At 37.3% G+C, this 12484-nt stretch overlaps 1 protein-coding gene across 3 annotated transcripts; it reads right to left on the bottom strand.

Moving 5' to 3' along the window:
- Nucleotides 1-3159: 3159 nt before the first annotated feature.
- Nucleotides 3160-12425, bottom strand: LOC116297434 (monocarboxylate transporter 10). 3 transcript variants are annotated; one of them, XM_089033855.1, is made up of 4 exons: nucleotides 12087-12425; nucleotides 9104-9435; nucleotides 5963-6522; nucleotides 3160-4928 (listed from the first exon to the last, which is right to left on the bottom strand). In XM_089033855.1, the coding sequence occupies exons 2-4, from the start codon at nucleotides 9249-9251 to the stop codon at nucleotides 4386-4388; spliced, it is 1251 nt and encodes a 416-aa protein (XP_088889981.1). In that variant the 5' UTR covers nucleotides 9252-9435; nucleotides 12087-12425; the 3' UTR covers nucleotides 3160-4385. The 3 variants fall into 3 exon arrangements, with proteins under 3 accessions (XP_088889981.1, XP_088889982.1, XP_031561518.2); XM_089033856.1 differs by lacking the exon at nucleotides 12087-12425 and adding an exon at nucleotides 10589-10983; XM_031705658.2 differs by lacking the exon at nucleotides 12087-12425 and having other exon boundaries at nucleotides 9104-9571.
- Nucleotides 12426-12484: the final 59 nt, after the last annotated feature.

The following is a 12484-nucleotide window of genomic DNA, read 5'->3' as shown; positions in this document are numbered from 1 at the left end:
CAGTCAGTACAGTCAGTCAGTGCAGTCAGTCAGTGCAGTCAGTCAGTCAGTCAGTCAGTCAGTCAGTTAGTCAGTGGGCCCGGGTGGGGGGGGGGGGGGGTACTCCCATATATGGACTATACGGGGATGATCCGCTGAACAGGGTATGGTTTCTCGAGCTTCTTATCATAAACAGGGTATGTAATTTCACTCAAGCTTGTTATTTAAATGTAAATTTGTTATCTAAATGTAATCTCGTACGTCCAAAAGTGATGGAGGAAGGAGAAACGCCAAAGAAAGTTTACTACCGACAGGAAGAAAAAAGATCATCATGCATATCTGTTTGTAGTCTGTGTGGGAATGAAGTCGAAACTCGCCACTTACTACGAGTTTTTGGTAAATCTGGACTTACAAAAGAAATAGCGACCAAAAGTGTTAACTACATGTGGTGTAAGAATCGAAGAAACCGATTCCGTTATATGCCGAAAATGGGAAGCGTTTGTTGACAAAATGATCAACTTTTGACTACAGGTTCAAACGACAGCAGGTGCACAGCAAAAGCACTGTTAAAAACTTAACCGGTTTATTCGAGTTGACAGCCATATTTAATTTATGCCTATTCAATGTGCCCGCATTCCTCCAGTTATTTCTTCAGCGGTATTTTCAAAACACCCGAATATGCTAGGTGTCGGATTTGTCACGTGACCAGCCAACGCCAGGGTCTTCTCTTCTCTGCGTGAGAGGGCCCTGGGAACGAGGTTGCACTACCAACTACACCAATTTATCACTATTCTATTTTCATTTCTCTTATGTTTTGTAGGTTTAGAACAGATGAAGTCGAGGTGACATGGAGAAGTTGAATATAATGGTTGAATATAATGTCAGAAATATTTAATCATTGCTTTTGTCTGCTTGTCTGGAATGTCAAGAGAGAATTCTCCTCGTTTACCAAATAGGGCTTTTGTCATTCTGGTTGTTCGTTGCTCCATTCTCTTCTTTCTTTCTTTCCTTCCTTCCTTCCTTCCTTCCTTCCTTCCTTCCTTCCTTCATAATTTTCGCAATTGCAACAAAAATTTGATTAAAACTACTAAATTAGTGTACTAATTTCGCAAAATCTTTTTTTCGCGCGTATTAAGCTCTAAATTTCGCGATATTTTTTAGAAATCGCGAAAATTAGTAAGAATAAGGTATCGATATTCAGATTTTGGTCACTTAAAACAAGAAATTTTTTCAATGTTAATAAATATTTTAAATAAATTGAAAATTCAAAAATCCAACTCAAATATCCAACTGGAAATCAAGCTTTTCGCGTGACGTCATCAAAAAACTAAAATCAAAGTATTCAGCCCACAGAATTTTTCGTCGAATATTTTGTTCAATCCTATCGAGGTTCAAAGATTAATTTTTTTATTGGAAGTTTGATTTCCATCATGCTTTGAAGCTTGCATTAATGAAACGAACGTTGTTAATTTCAATCCCGGTATTTACCTCAAAACATCAGAATGTTCTTTGTGATTGGACACACCCAATAAATAACTTGAAAATGGTAGCTACAACTGTAAAAACAATTTTGGCTTTGCACGAATTTGTGAAGAACTAAATAAATTTTTAATCCGATCCCAGATTTTGAATTGACAACGTTCGTTTCATTAATGCAAGTTTCAAGCATGATGGAAATCAAACTTCCAATAATAGATTGATTTTTTGAACCTCGATAGTAACGCACGAGTTTGTTTGACTGTAAACAAAGAAATGATGCTCTAAGGAAATGACACGCGTTCTGAAATAATTAAAAAAAACCCCAGAGGATTACAGATACTTTCATCATTACCCATTATTATATTAATATTTTATAATTTCAAACTTCAAAAGTGTGAATACTTATCGGAGAGAATGAGGGCCGTAAGCCTAAATAACTCACTGGGTTAATACGTCACCCTCTTTAAATACAGTTGATTGATTGGTTGATTGACACGTGGTCTAAAATGGGAAGACATTACGCCCAGAGTGAAAGATTCCATTGGCATCAATTTTTTTACAATAAGCGGAACGCATTGCATTTTGGTGTTTCTCTCGGAAAAACAAAGATACTTAGTTTCGCGAGTATTTCCCAAAATGTACCTTCTTAAATTGTGCTATTGCTTCTCGAGGCCCAGTTCTCCTCTAAACCAAAATTCATTTGGTTCTTTTCAACCGAACTTTATAGGAAATAGTTTTTCTTTTCTAGCTTCTGAAAATTAATAAGAAAGCTGATGTATCAGCCAATGTATAGTTAGATAGAAAAGTACAAATAAAGTGGGTTGTTAGGAATGGTACCCTTTTTAGCAAGGGGAAGGGTTGGGACTCCAGAGGGGAAGACCATCAGTAGAAATTTCAAAGTTTTGAAGGGTCAAACATTTTTATTTTGACAAGGCATTCTCTTGCAGGAGGGCTACACTTATTTTTAAAAAGCTTACTGCGAATCCCCCAGCCAACAGTACCCCCCCCCCCCCCCTTCCAAATAAAAGCCGTACCTTTCCTTAGATAAATAGTTAGGCCGGTGACGTTAAGTGCCGGTAAACAGGGGGTGTTTTGATATATAACCCCCTAAAATAGATATTATTAGAAAATAGTTCCATCGGTTTCATTCCACTTCATGACGTTAACAGTTAGATCTTGTCTGGCCAATAATATTAAAGGATGGGGAATGTTGCATTTCGAAAGTCCCCAGTTTCCTCTTCCAGATTCCGAATATTCTCTTATGCTTAACCAAACCTCTGGTTGTGTATGTGGGGCTGACCGGCGATGACCTAACTCTTGATCGCATCCCCCCAGTCAGTTCCACAAACGAAAGTTCCTAACTGTATTTTTGCTTTTCAACAAATATTTTGAACAAAAAACATCAAAGATGTAGAACAGACTTTCTAATTACACGCAAGAAATCGTACAATTTGCTGTCGAAAAAAATAGCGTTTTAGTGGACCGCAATCAGTGTATGTTGAATAATGGAAATGGAAACCTAAGAAGCCTCCGTAAAGCGACCACTCTTGGGATATTATCTGGTGGTCGATAACTTGAGGTTGGCTGTTAAATAGGTGACCGCGTAATAGAGGTTCAATCATGTTTCTTGGTTCGGAATCCCCCGAAAAGGAAATATCCCGTCTGGTTAAGCTTGTAGAATTATTTTGAAGTAAGCGCAAGTGGTTTTTGTAAATGAAATCTTTATAAATAAAATGTCAAGGAAACTTTGTTTACATTATTGTGTGATGAATTATGCTTTATCATTGGCTCGCCAGTGGCATTCACTAATTTATGGTTTCTTTGTGTAACGGTTGCGCTTTGTTTAACGGCCATATCAAACAAACTCAACTCTCTTAAGTTCAGTCGAGAATCGACTACGCAGTTCAAGCCTGTAAAACGTTAGAGAAAAACGTCTGCGCATGCGTGCCTTTCAGCACGTTTTCTAAGAATTTTATAGAGTTTTAGTGAGAAAACAAATGTTCGTTTTCTCCAAGAATACAAAAATATAAGCTAGTATACTTTCGTGAGTCCAAAATACTGCCACAAGCCACTCGACTTGTGACAAAACAATAAATAAAGGAAGCATTCTCACACATTGCACATCCCGCTGACCAGTAGGATAATTTATTGGATGAGAATATAATCTCGCGGAGTCAGCCATTCCGAGTTCGAAAAAAAACTGGGTTGAATTGTTATTACATTGCGTTGCTTTGCCGAAGTAAAAGCCATCTTGGAAATATGTCCTTAAACAGCCCCACAATGCACTGCAATGTCAACTCGACCCAGTTTTTCCAACAACCTCGGAATGACTAATATCGCTGTGTTCCAATCAGTTACCAAATAACCTCTACAGCCCCACAATGCACTGCAATGTCAACTCGACCCAGTTTTTCCAACAACCTCGGAATGACTAATATCGCTGTGTTCCAATCAGTTACCAAATAACCTCCACACTAATGCTTTTTCGAAACGTTCCGTTTTCATCTCGCCGAAAACGCATCGAAAGCTTCACGTACTGTCCATACTAGTGCTTCTATAGCGTTTTCAAAAACGCAGATACGATCGAAAATGATGCAGTAATGTCATTATCTGCGCATGCGAGATACAGACGTGCCAGTGTGAATGACGTCAGGGTTTTCAAAAGCCTCTGTTTTCGCTCTAAAGTTTTCATCTGTTGAACATTCCGCACCAGACCGGAAATGACGTCATGTGAAACTCAGGATTTGCCAACAACGGTTGCATTGGCCTGGACCTTTCATTTAGGCTTTTTACGAGTTATTTTTTTAAGGGTTCGTTTAAAAGATTCGTATAAACCAACAAACCCCTTACCCCAGAGTCGCCCCTTTTAGTATTAAAAAAATATGCACAAAAATATTCATTTTGTCACCAATGTATACTGAACCGTGTCACACACTCGTTTCCCGGCATACTATGATTTCAGTCTCTGGCTCATCATCTACGTTTGTTTCCTTTGATGTTTTGGCGGGAATAAGAAACAACAAGATCGCCGCAAGAGCTGTTACACCTCCCATTACCATGAAAGGGAGAACGTAACTTTGATAGCTATCGAACATGAAGCCCGCGAAAAGTGGTCCCACGGTTTTTGGGACGAACAAAATCGAATAGAGAATGCCAAAAGCGAAGGCCAGATGGTCAGCACCCACGATATCTTTAGTTATTACCATGAAAAGCATTATGTATATTCCCTCATTGAGTCCAAATACAGCGCCGTAGAGGGCAAGCCAAATGAATGATGGTGAGAATGGTGCAAGTGTAGTAGAAACCGCGATGCAGAGAAGAGCGATTTGCATAATGTTTATCCGGCTTAAACATTTCAGGTCAGCCACGCGACCAAATGCTACGCGTCCTATTAATGAACCCCCGGCCATGATGCTGATAAGTAGTGAAGCAGTGATCTTGCTTGCACCAATATCTTCTCCTAGACGGACCTAAAACATGAATGGAATAAATATTTCACAGCTTACGTCTGAAACCTACGAATAGTCCCCTTCACAGTTCCCGGTACCATCTTGAAAGGTAGCCTTGCCTTCGCATCGAAGCGAGACGAACGGTGAGCTTGCAATGATAGAGACCTTTTTTAACACCTTGGACAATTATTCACGTCTCCATCATAGCAAACTCACCGTTCGTCTCGCTTCGATGCAGAGGCACGGCTACCTTTCAAGATGGCGCAGGGAACTGTGAAGGGGTCTATTAACAACAGAGCGCGAGAGACATTCCTGAACACCTCTTTCTGTCCAGCTTAGTTTTGGTATTTTGAGAGCATCCAGTTTGTTTAAATGCAGCTGCAATATGGGCAATACATTGTGCAGCTTTCCGTGAATGCAAATGATAGTATAAAGGTGCGTTGCTAAATCCCTTGCACACTTTCTTTTGTTCAATTATTAGCACCAATGGACCGTTTTCTCAAGGTTGTGTGCGCATCCAACTTCTCGGGCCACACAATTGAAAAACAGAAAATTCAGTAAAATTGAGAAGCCAGTTTCATATTTAAAGAGAAAAGTAATCTATTTGATGCATTCTTATCGAAAAATTTCATAGAAATGTGTGTTAATTCTCGTTATAAAGTTCCCGTTCTGGCATCGTGGCCCGTCAAGCTCCTTATTAAATTTGGCTGCGCACGCAACCTTGAGAAAACGGACATTAGACCTTTTTATCTTAAGAGTAATGGTTTTTTTTTTCATGGTTCAGACTACGTGCTATTTCCAAGAGTATCATTTCTTTGTTTCACGGTTGCACAATGAAAAGACACAAGAGACTATGAAGGGTTAGGGATACAACTCGATTAAAGAACATCATTATCAAGGAAATGACACGCGCACGTGGTAGACAAGTGGTCTGAAATGGAAAAGCATTACACCCAACGTAGTAAGAGGGTCTACTTGGTTTGATCTGCTTGATGTATTACAAGAGAATATTAAATATTCTCTTGATGTATTACTATTAGTATCGTCAAACCTACCACATGAACAAGGGGAACCATGTAATTCAGTTGAAAGAAAATCATTGCAACGACCCAAATCCAATACTTGGTGTTTTTCAGTACATCTTCGTCGCTACACGTTTTTGAAGTTCTCGATATTTTTGCAGTTTTGTCTGCTTCGCGAGGTCGATATAAACACACTGGGATGATCAACAGAATGTGAAAACAAGCAAGGATGCGAAAACCGTTACTCAGTCCAAATTGTTTAAACGCATACTGGATCAAAGGCGACAATGCAATCGTACCGATTGATGACCCAGAGGTCGAAATACCATTTGCCAGTGAGATTTTCTTTTCGAAATATTTCGATAACATGACAAAGTTTGGATAGTAAGACAGGCTGGCCCCAAGGCCCCACAAAATCCCGAAAGTAAAGTACAGAGCTTTGAAACTTGAATGAAAAGACGATGACACCATAGCTACCATACAGATGATGGTTCCCATGGCAACTGTCATTCTGCTACCAATCCGATTGCAGAGTGAGGTACTAAGTGGAGCAAAGAAGTAAACTGCAGACGAGGCGAGAACAGCAACCCAAGCTGAAGTAGAAATAAAGAAAAAAATATGATTTATGATAAGGAATAGAAGAAGACTTTCGGTTCGGCAAATATTCCACCGATAATCACTAATAATTGTCAATAATAATAATAGAATGAAAATAAAAAATAAAGTTGAAACATCTGACCGTTAATAATTCATTAATTATTGTTAATTATTATTATTAATTATTATTATTATTATTATTTTATTCTTGACTTTTCAATAAAGTTGATATAATCTGACCGTTTACAGTTAAACCATAAACCTTAGGTATTCTAACTTCTCTAAAAAATCTACAATGACAAAGCTTTACGTAAGATATGTGCAGAATGTCTATCTTTCCTGCTGCCTCATCGTGTTTTTCAACGTACTCTTTTCTTGCCAAGACAGGGCACCCAGATGTTAACTGGTCCACTGATTCAGCTGAGGTATTACAGAGTCTGCATTTCGGATCTGTGTCATCCTTGATCATTTGGTTGTAATATAGTCTTTAGGGTAGACTTTGATCGTGAGCAGCGATTATGAACCCCTCTGTTTCGGCTTTGAGTTCGCTACATTTAAGTCCAGTCACTGATTGGTCCTGCTTCTGTCAGTGTGTGTTTTAATCACAGGTAGTCCAAGCGTATACATTGTACTGATTTACTATACAATATATGGGAATTCATAAATCTTCATTTTCGTTCATTGAGTTTTAATCAAATCCACTGAAACTTCTACAGCGTGTTTTGGTTGTTCTTGGCTTCACTCTGAGGAAAGTGCAGTTAGATTAAACGAAATTCGCTCAGAGTGAAGCCAAGAACAACCAAAACACGCTGTAGAAGTTTCAGTGGATTCTATTACAATTCAATGAACGAAAATGAAGATTTATGAAGTAAATAAGTACAATGTATACGCTTGGGCTGCCTGTGCTTTACTTAGCCTTTTATAGATCCCGCTGATTCAGCTCAATTTGATACATTACAACTGCAGTACAAATATATATTTCATATATATTCTCATACACTTTTATAGTATTGCCCATGCATGAGCTTTCCTTCCCATGATTCTCTTATAGACGGTAAAAGTTTTGGTTTTGCTTGCTCCTTGCTTCTTGGCCTTTTCTGTTGTACTGGAGGCGTTCTCACATTAGGTACGGACTACCATTCCTTGCTGAAACTTGTTCAACCTCTCTCACGATTGAATACTTCTTCTTTGCCATTTCGTGCTGAAGCACCAGTTTGACATCCTTCTCAGTGATAATGATATATACGTTCATCCCTACAGTCGACAGTTTATAGCTGTTCTCTATCTGGATTAATCCTCCTCCTCCTTGTACATTATTAATTGTTTAAGCTAAATAATATTGACATATGCAAATGACAGTCGAGAAAAACAACATGCTAATCAAGTCTGTATTTGGCGACAAATTTCATGAAAAAAAAATACTCGATCAAAATAACAGAAAAAGTTTTATGAAAATTCTCTACATAATCTTATTTCATATTCATTTAAAAAAGAATCAATTTTTTTAAAAATTGGGCGAAAGATATCGTCTGATAATCTATTTACTTTTAAACGATTTATTCATCAAAATTCACTGCTAGTTCAATATCGAGAACGTTTTATAACTCAGACATGTTTTTTCATCACTGGTTTCGTTTGAATAATATTTAAGCACTGTTATTCAAATCATTTCTTTTAGAATATATCCTAGAATTTAGGATTTGCTTCACAAATCTTTACTTGTTGCATTTGAAACGTTTTGCTGGACATATTTACAGTTTCACACCAGGAAATGTTACGATTATTAAGAAATTGCAGCTAATATTATATTTTCGTTTTTATCCTGATTTGAAAAATTATTTGGACAAGCACGTGTCACCTTATTAACGTTATTCAGTATACTATCTCAGTAAAATAATTAAATAAACAGAATAAATACATGCAGCAGGCTTATGTACTTATAAGTGTGTACCAAGAGAATATTAAGTAAGTACTTGATACTCTCTTGGTGTGTACAGAAACCCAGGTTCTGGGTACGAGATTGTAGCGACGGAGCCCAATACCGAATATATTTTCTTCCAACGCTGTCAATATTTCGTGGTATTGTCGTCTCGAAATCGTAATTAGTTTTGTATCGCGATGCTAAAGAATTTAAGACGCAAAAAAAAACGAAAAAACTGGCCGATTTTCGTTGATTAAAAGCGAAATTCTCCTTACGAGCGCTCGCTATGGCGCAAAAAAACAAGCGTGCTCAAGCTTTCCTTTTCGTCGCGCGTTAGCCAGTCAGAAACCTTAATTTATAAACTATAATAACACAAAATATCGTCGTCTCAAAAATATAAGAAACTATTTAGTGAATCGCGATAGAGTGCACGCACTAAACCCGTGAATAATCTTTAGTACTAATTAGTAGTAATTCATACAGAATCCTTTGTTTCCTATTGTTTGATTATCACTCTTTAGTACTAAAAATTAGTATTTGTTTCACGGGTTTAGTGCGAGTACTTTAATATATTCACTTTATATGCAGGTTAAGTTTTAACTAATTCGATATTTACATGACATTTTACACTGAACCTGCTATTCTCTATGCCATACCTGCTTCTCCTCTTGACACTTTGTAACTGTCGACGAAAGCTGACATGAAAACTCCACTACAATTCATCTGGGCTCCGATGACGAGGTTACAGACAAACGACCCAACACAGATAAGCCATGACCAGCCAGTGTCTTTAGAGTTATTCATATTGATGAGTTAGCCTCTGAGCTTCACTTTGTTTTATGTTTAAGCGACTGAAGTTTTGGCAATATCTCATTCCTTTTTCGTCTGTTTGGCGAGGAGACAGGCGGAAATAAAACCGATCTTTGTTTACGATTCAAATAATTCGTAGCTTGGAGCAAAGTTGCGTTACGGTTGGCTAGTGTGCTGCCTGTTGAGAAAGAAGTCAGTGGTAGAAATGGAACGCTTGCACGATGGCGTCATTGACCTCTACTACCAGACTCCGTTGTACACTTTCTTTTGTTCAGTTAATTAGCACCAATGCATTGTCTTACTATTCTCATGAGGGAATAAAAATTAAAATATAAAAAAAATATAAGAAATATCAAATATATAGAAATAAATATCACTTAGTAAGAATATGATCTAAAAACTAAAAAAATAAAAAATAAAAAATAAAAATGAAAAGAACCTAACACACATATACACCTAATTGAAAAAACATTGTCGGGTTCAAAAAAAGGTTATATGATCAACGCTAAGACCGAAGGGGAGCATGGGAAGACAAACAATTATGCTAATTTCATGCGTATTGCAGTTTTCCCTTCCTGTGCACATTTTATGCATCATGGCTTTGTCATGTTGTTAATCTAGGTCGACCGACTTTGCTCTAACTGTGCATTTTACTTCTATATGCAAATATAATACACATTTCTGAGTACCCAAAATCCTTTTCGGTTCTTAGCTTCGATGATATGACCTTCTCGAACCCGACTACGTTTTTTCAATTAGGTGTATATATATATAGAGAGAGTGATAGAGAAAGATAAAAGTTAAAAAAAAGGATACGTATTATGATAAAAAAATCATCTAATATTTATATAGTAATTTATTCATGAATCGAATGCTCCCTTAAAAAGATACTTTTTAAGATAATTTTTAAAAGTGCCAACAGATGCACAACTTCTAATGAACAGGACTTATCAACTAGCCTACACTTTTGAATACAGCGTCTCGCAAGGTTCTATCCTCGGGCCTCTCTTCTTTGTGAATCACATAAACGACTTGCCATTGTGCTTAAAAAGATCTTTGATCAGCACTATGCCGATGATACAGTCATATATTCTCTGGAACCGATGTAAGTACGATCAAGGTTGCTTTACAAGACGATCTAAATCGCCTTGAGCTGTGGATGGAGGCAACTGGTACTAAATCAGAGCAAGACGAAAGGACTACTCTTTGGAACAAGACAGAAGTTAGAAAACACTGCAGATTTCATTCTCCAACTCAAAGGAAAGACCATTGAAAGAGTCATAAAATTCAATTATCTTGGGTCTTCTCTCATGTGTTCGACACGGTCTTACCTTCAAAGCTGCAAAATGTGTTTCACCAGTATAATTGAACCAGTTTTAACCTATGCTGACACTGCATGGGGAGGTTTATCCGTTGGTAGTCGCACAAACTTGCAGAGGCAACAAAATCGAGCTGCAAAATGCGAGTTATCACCAGAAGAGACTCTTCTAAAGATGCTTTAGAAGTATTGAACTGGACTGATTTAGAGACAAGTAGAAAAATCCATAAGTGTTTGCTAGTATTTAAAATGCCTGAATAATCTAGTCCCTAAGTAGTATCTGAGTGATTGTTTCACAAGGAACTCAAGTGTTCATCGTTACAATGCTCGTCGTAAATCTGACTTGCATTTACCAAGACCTAAGCTTTCGTTTAGGTAAACGAACTTTCAGATATTCAGGCTCAATGCTTTTCAATTCACTTCCAGCAAATATCAAATTAATTACATCTGTATAAATTTATTCAAAAGGTTCATTAGGTCATTTTTTCATAGTCTCATTTATATTAATATTCATTAGTACTAAAACCTTTTGTTTTTTTCGTTAGTTTCATATTTAAATTTTCCAATTTTTCTTATTGCATTTTTTCTTCGTAAGACCAATTAGTAGTTTTAATTCTAGCTTGATTATATTAGGATTTTTAGATATTATTATCGTTTCTAATATTGTAATTTAGTGCAGTAGACTTAGAACTTAGAATAGTCATTTTTTAAATTGAAAAATAAGTTTTGCAGGGCTCCTATGGATACCAGCTATGCTGAATGGGCCACCCTGTTGAAATAAGTTATCCTATCCTGTTTCAGTGTAATCGCATATTACCGCTTATCAACGCTTGAAACCTATTTAGAATAACTTCAATCGCTCTCTAGAGCCGCGTTAAATCGAAAGGAATTAGAGATCAATCACAGTCAAGTTAAATGTAATCAACGTTCATTCGAGCAAATAAAAGGCGAGTCACGAGAATCTCTGCCACTACAGGGCCTTAGTCTTATCAACGCTTGAAACATGTTTAGAATAACTTCAATCGCTCTCTAGAGCCGTGTTAATCAAATCGAAAGGATTTAGAGATCAATCACAGTCATGTTAAATGTAATCAACGTTCATTCGAGTAAATAAAAGGCGAGTCACGAGAATCTCTGCCACTACAGTGCCTTAGTCTTCCTCGTTTTCACCACAGGATTCCCACCCCTCTCGAAGAGCAACAAAAACCAAACCATCTAAAACCCTAGCGAGTAGCCTGTGGAGGAGGACTTCAAAGCAAATCAATGGAAATCAAACCTCCAATAATGAACTGGATGTTTGAACCTTGATAGGAACGAACGAACTCGTTTGACTGTGAATATTATTACTCGGCTTGGGGTCAATGTATAAAACTTTAAAACATAAACTGTCAACTCAGTCAATAAGTACATAATACTTATTGAACAAAAAATACAGTCGATCTTTTTTAAATTACAGGTAATGTATTGTTAAATAGCAATGCAGTAAAAATACAAAGATGGAGAGCACATACTTGCCTGACCGGCTTCAACATCGCGTAGCCATGTCTATAAGAAGGGAATCCTGTTCTCAGATATCTGTAAAGGAAACTACATTCATCTGTTGACCAATCAGTGTCGTGTTGCTATGGAAAGGTGACGGATGTGACATTTCTACTTGCCCTATGTCTTTCTTCAGCCATGCAACCATCACGCGCCTATACGCCCTTTGCCAGAACTATATATTTCAGCGAAAATTCTAGCTAAAAGAAGTCTTAGATACGAAGATTCAAGCGACTGATTATGCCAGAGATTTTGTTGAAATGTGTGGGTTCGCCATCTTGGTGTCTCATTGAGGGGCACCAATATGGCGGCCAAATCACGAAGGTTAAAAATAATGTTTTAAACAACATTTCAAATTTTCAATAACAAT

The sequence above is a fragment of the Actinia tenebrosa genome, unplaced genomic scaffold (genome assembly GCF_029948245.1).
Source record: "Actinia tenebrosa isolate PJP-AT-01 unplaced genomic scaffold, QUT_ActTen_1.0 PGA_scaffold2__45_contigs__length_23673736, whole genome shotgun sequence".
Classification (NCBI taxonomy): Eukaryota; Metazoa; Cnidaria; class Anthozoa; order Actiniaria; family Actiniidae; genus Actinia; species Actinia tenebrosa.
This window is presented reverse-complemented; position numbering and strand designations above follow the sequence as displayed.

Excerpts from the sequence above, each read along its gene's own strand:
- LOC116297434 (XM_089033855.1), bottom strand. The coding sequence starts at position 9,251 with ATGAATAACTCTAAAGACACTGGCTGGTCATGGCTTATCTGTGTTGGG. Across the intron at positions 6,523-9,103 it reads AGTGTCAAGAGGAGAAGCAG|CTTGGGTTGCTGTTCTCGCC; the intron begins GTATGGCATAGA and ends TTTCTACTTCAG. Across the intron at positions 4,929-5,962 it reads TGGTTCCCCTTGTTCATGTG|GTCCGTCTAGGAGAAGATAT; the intron begins GTAGGTTTGACG and ends TTCATGTTTTAG.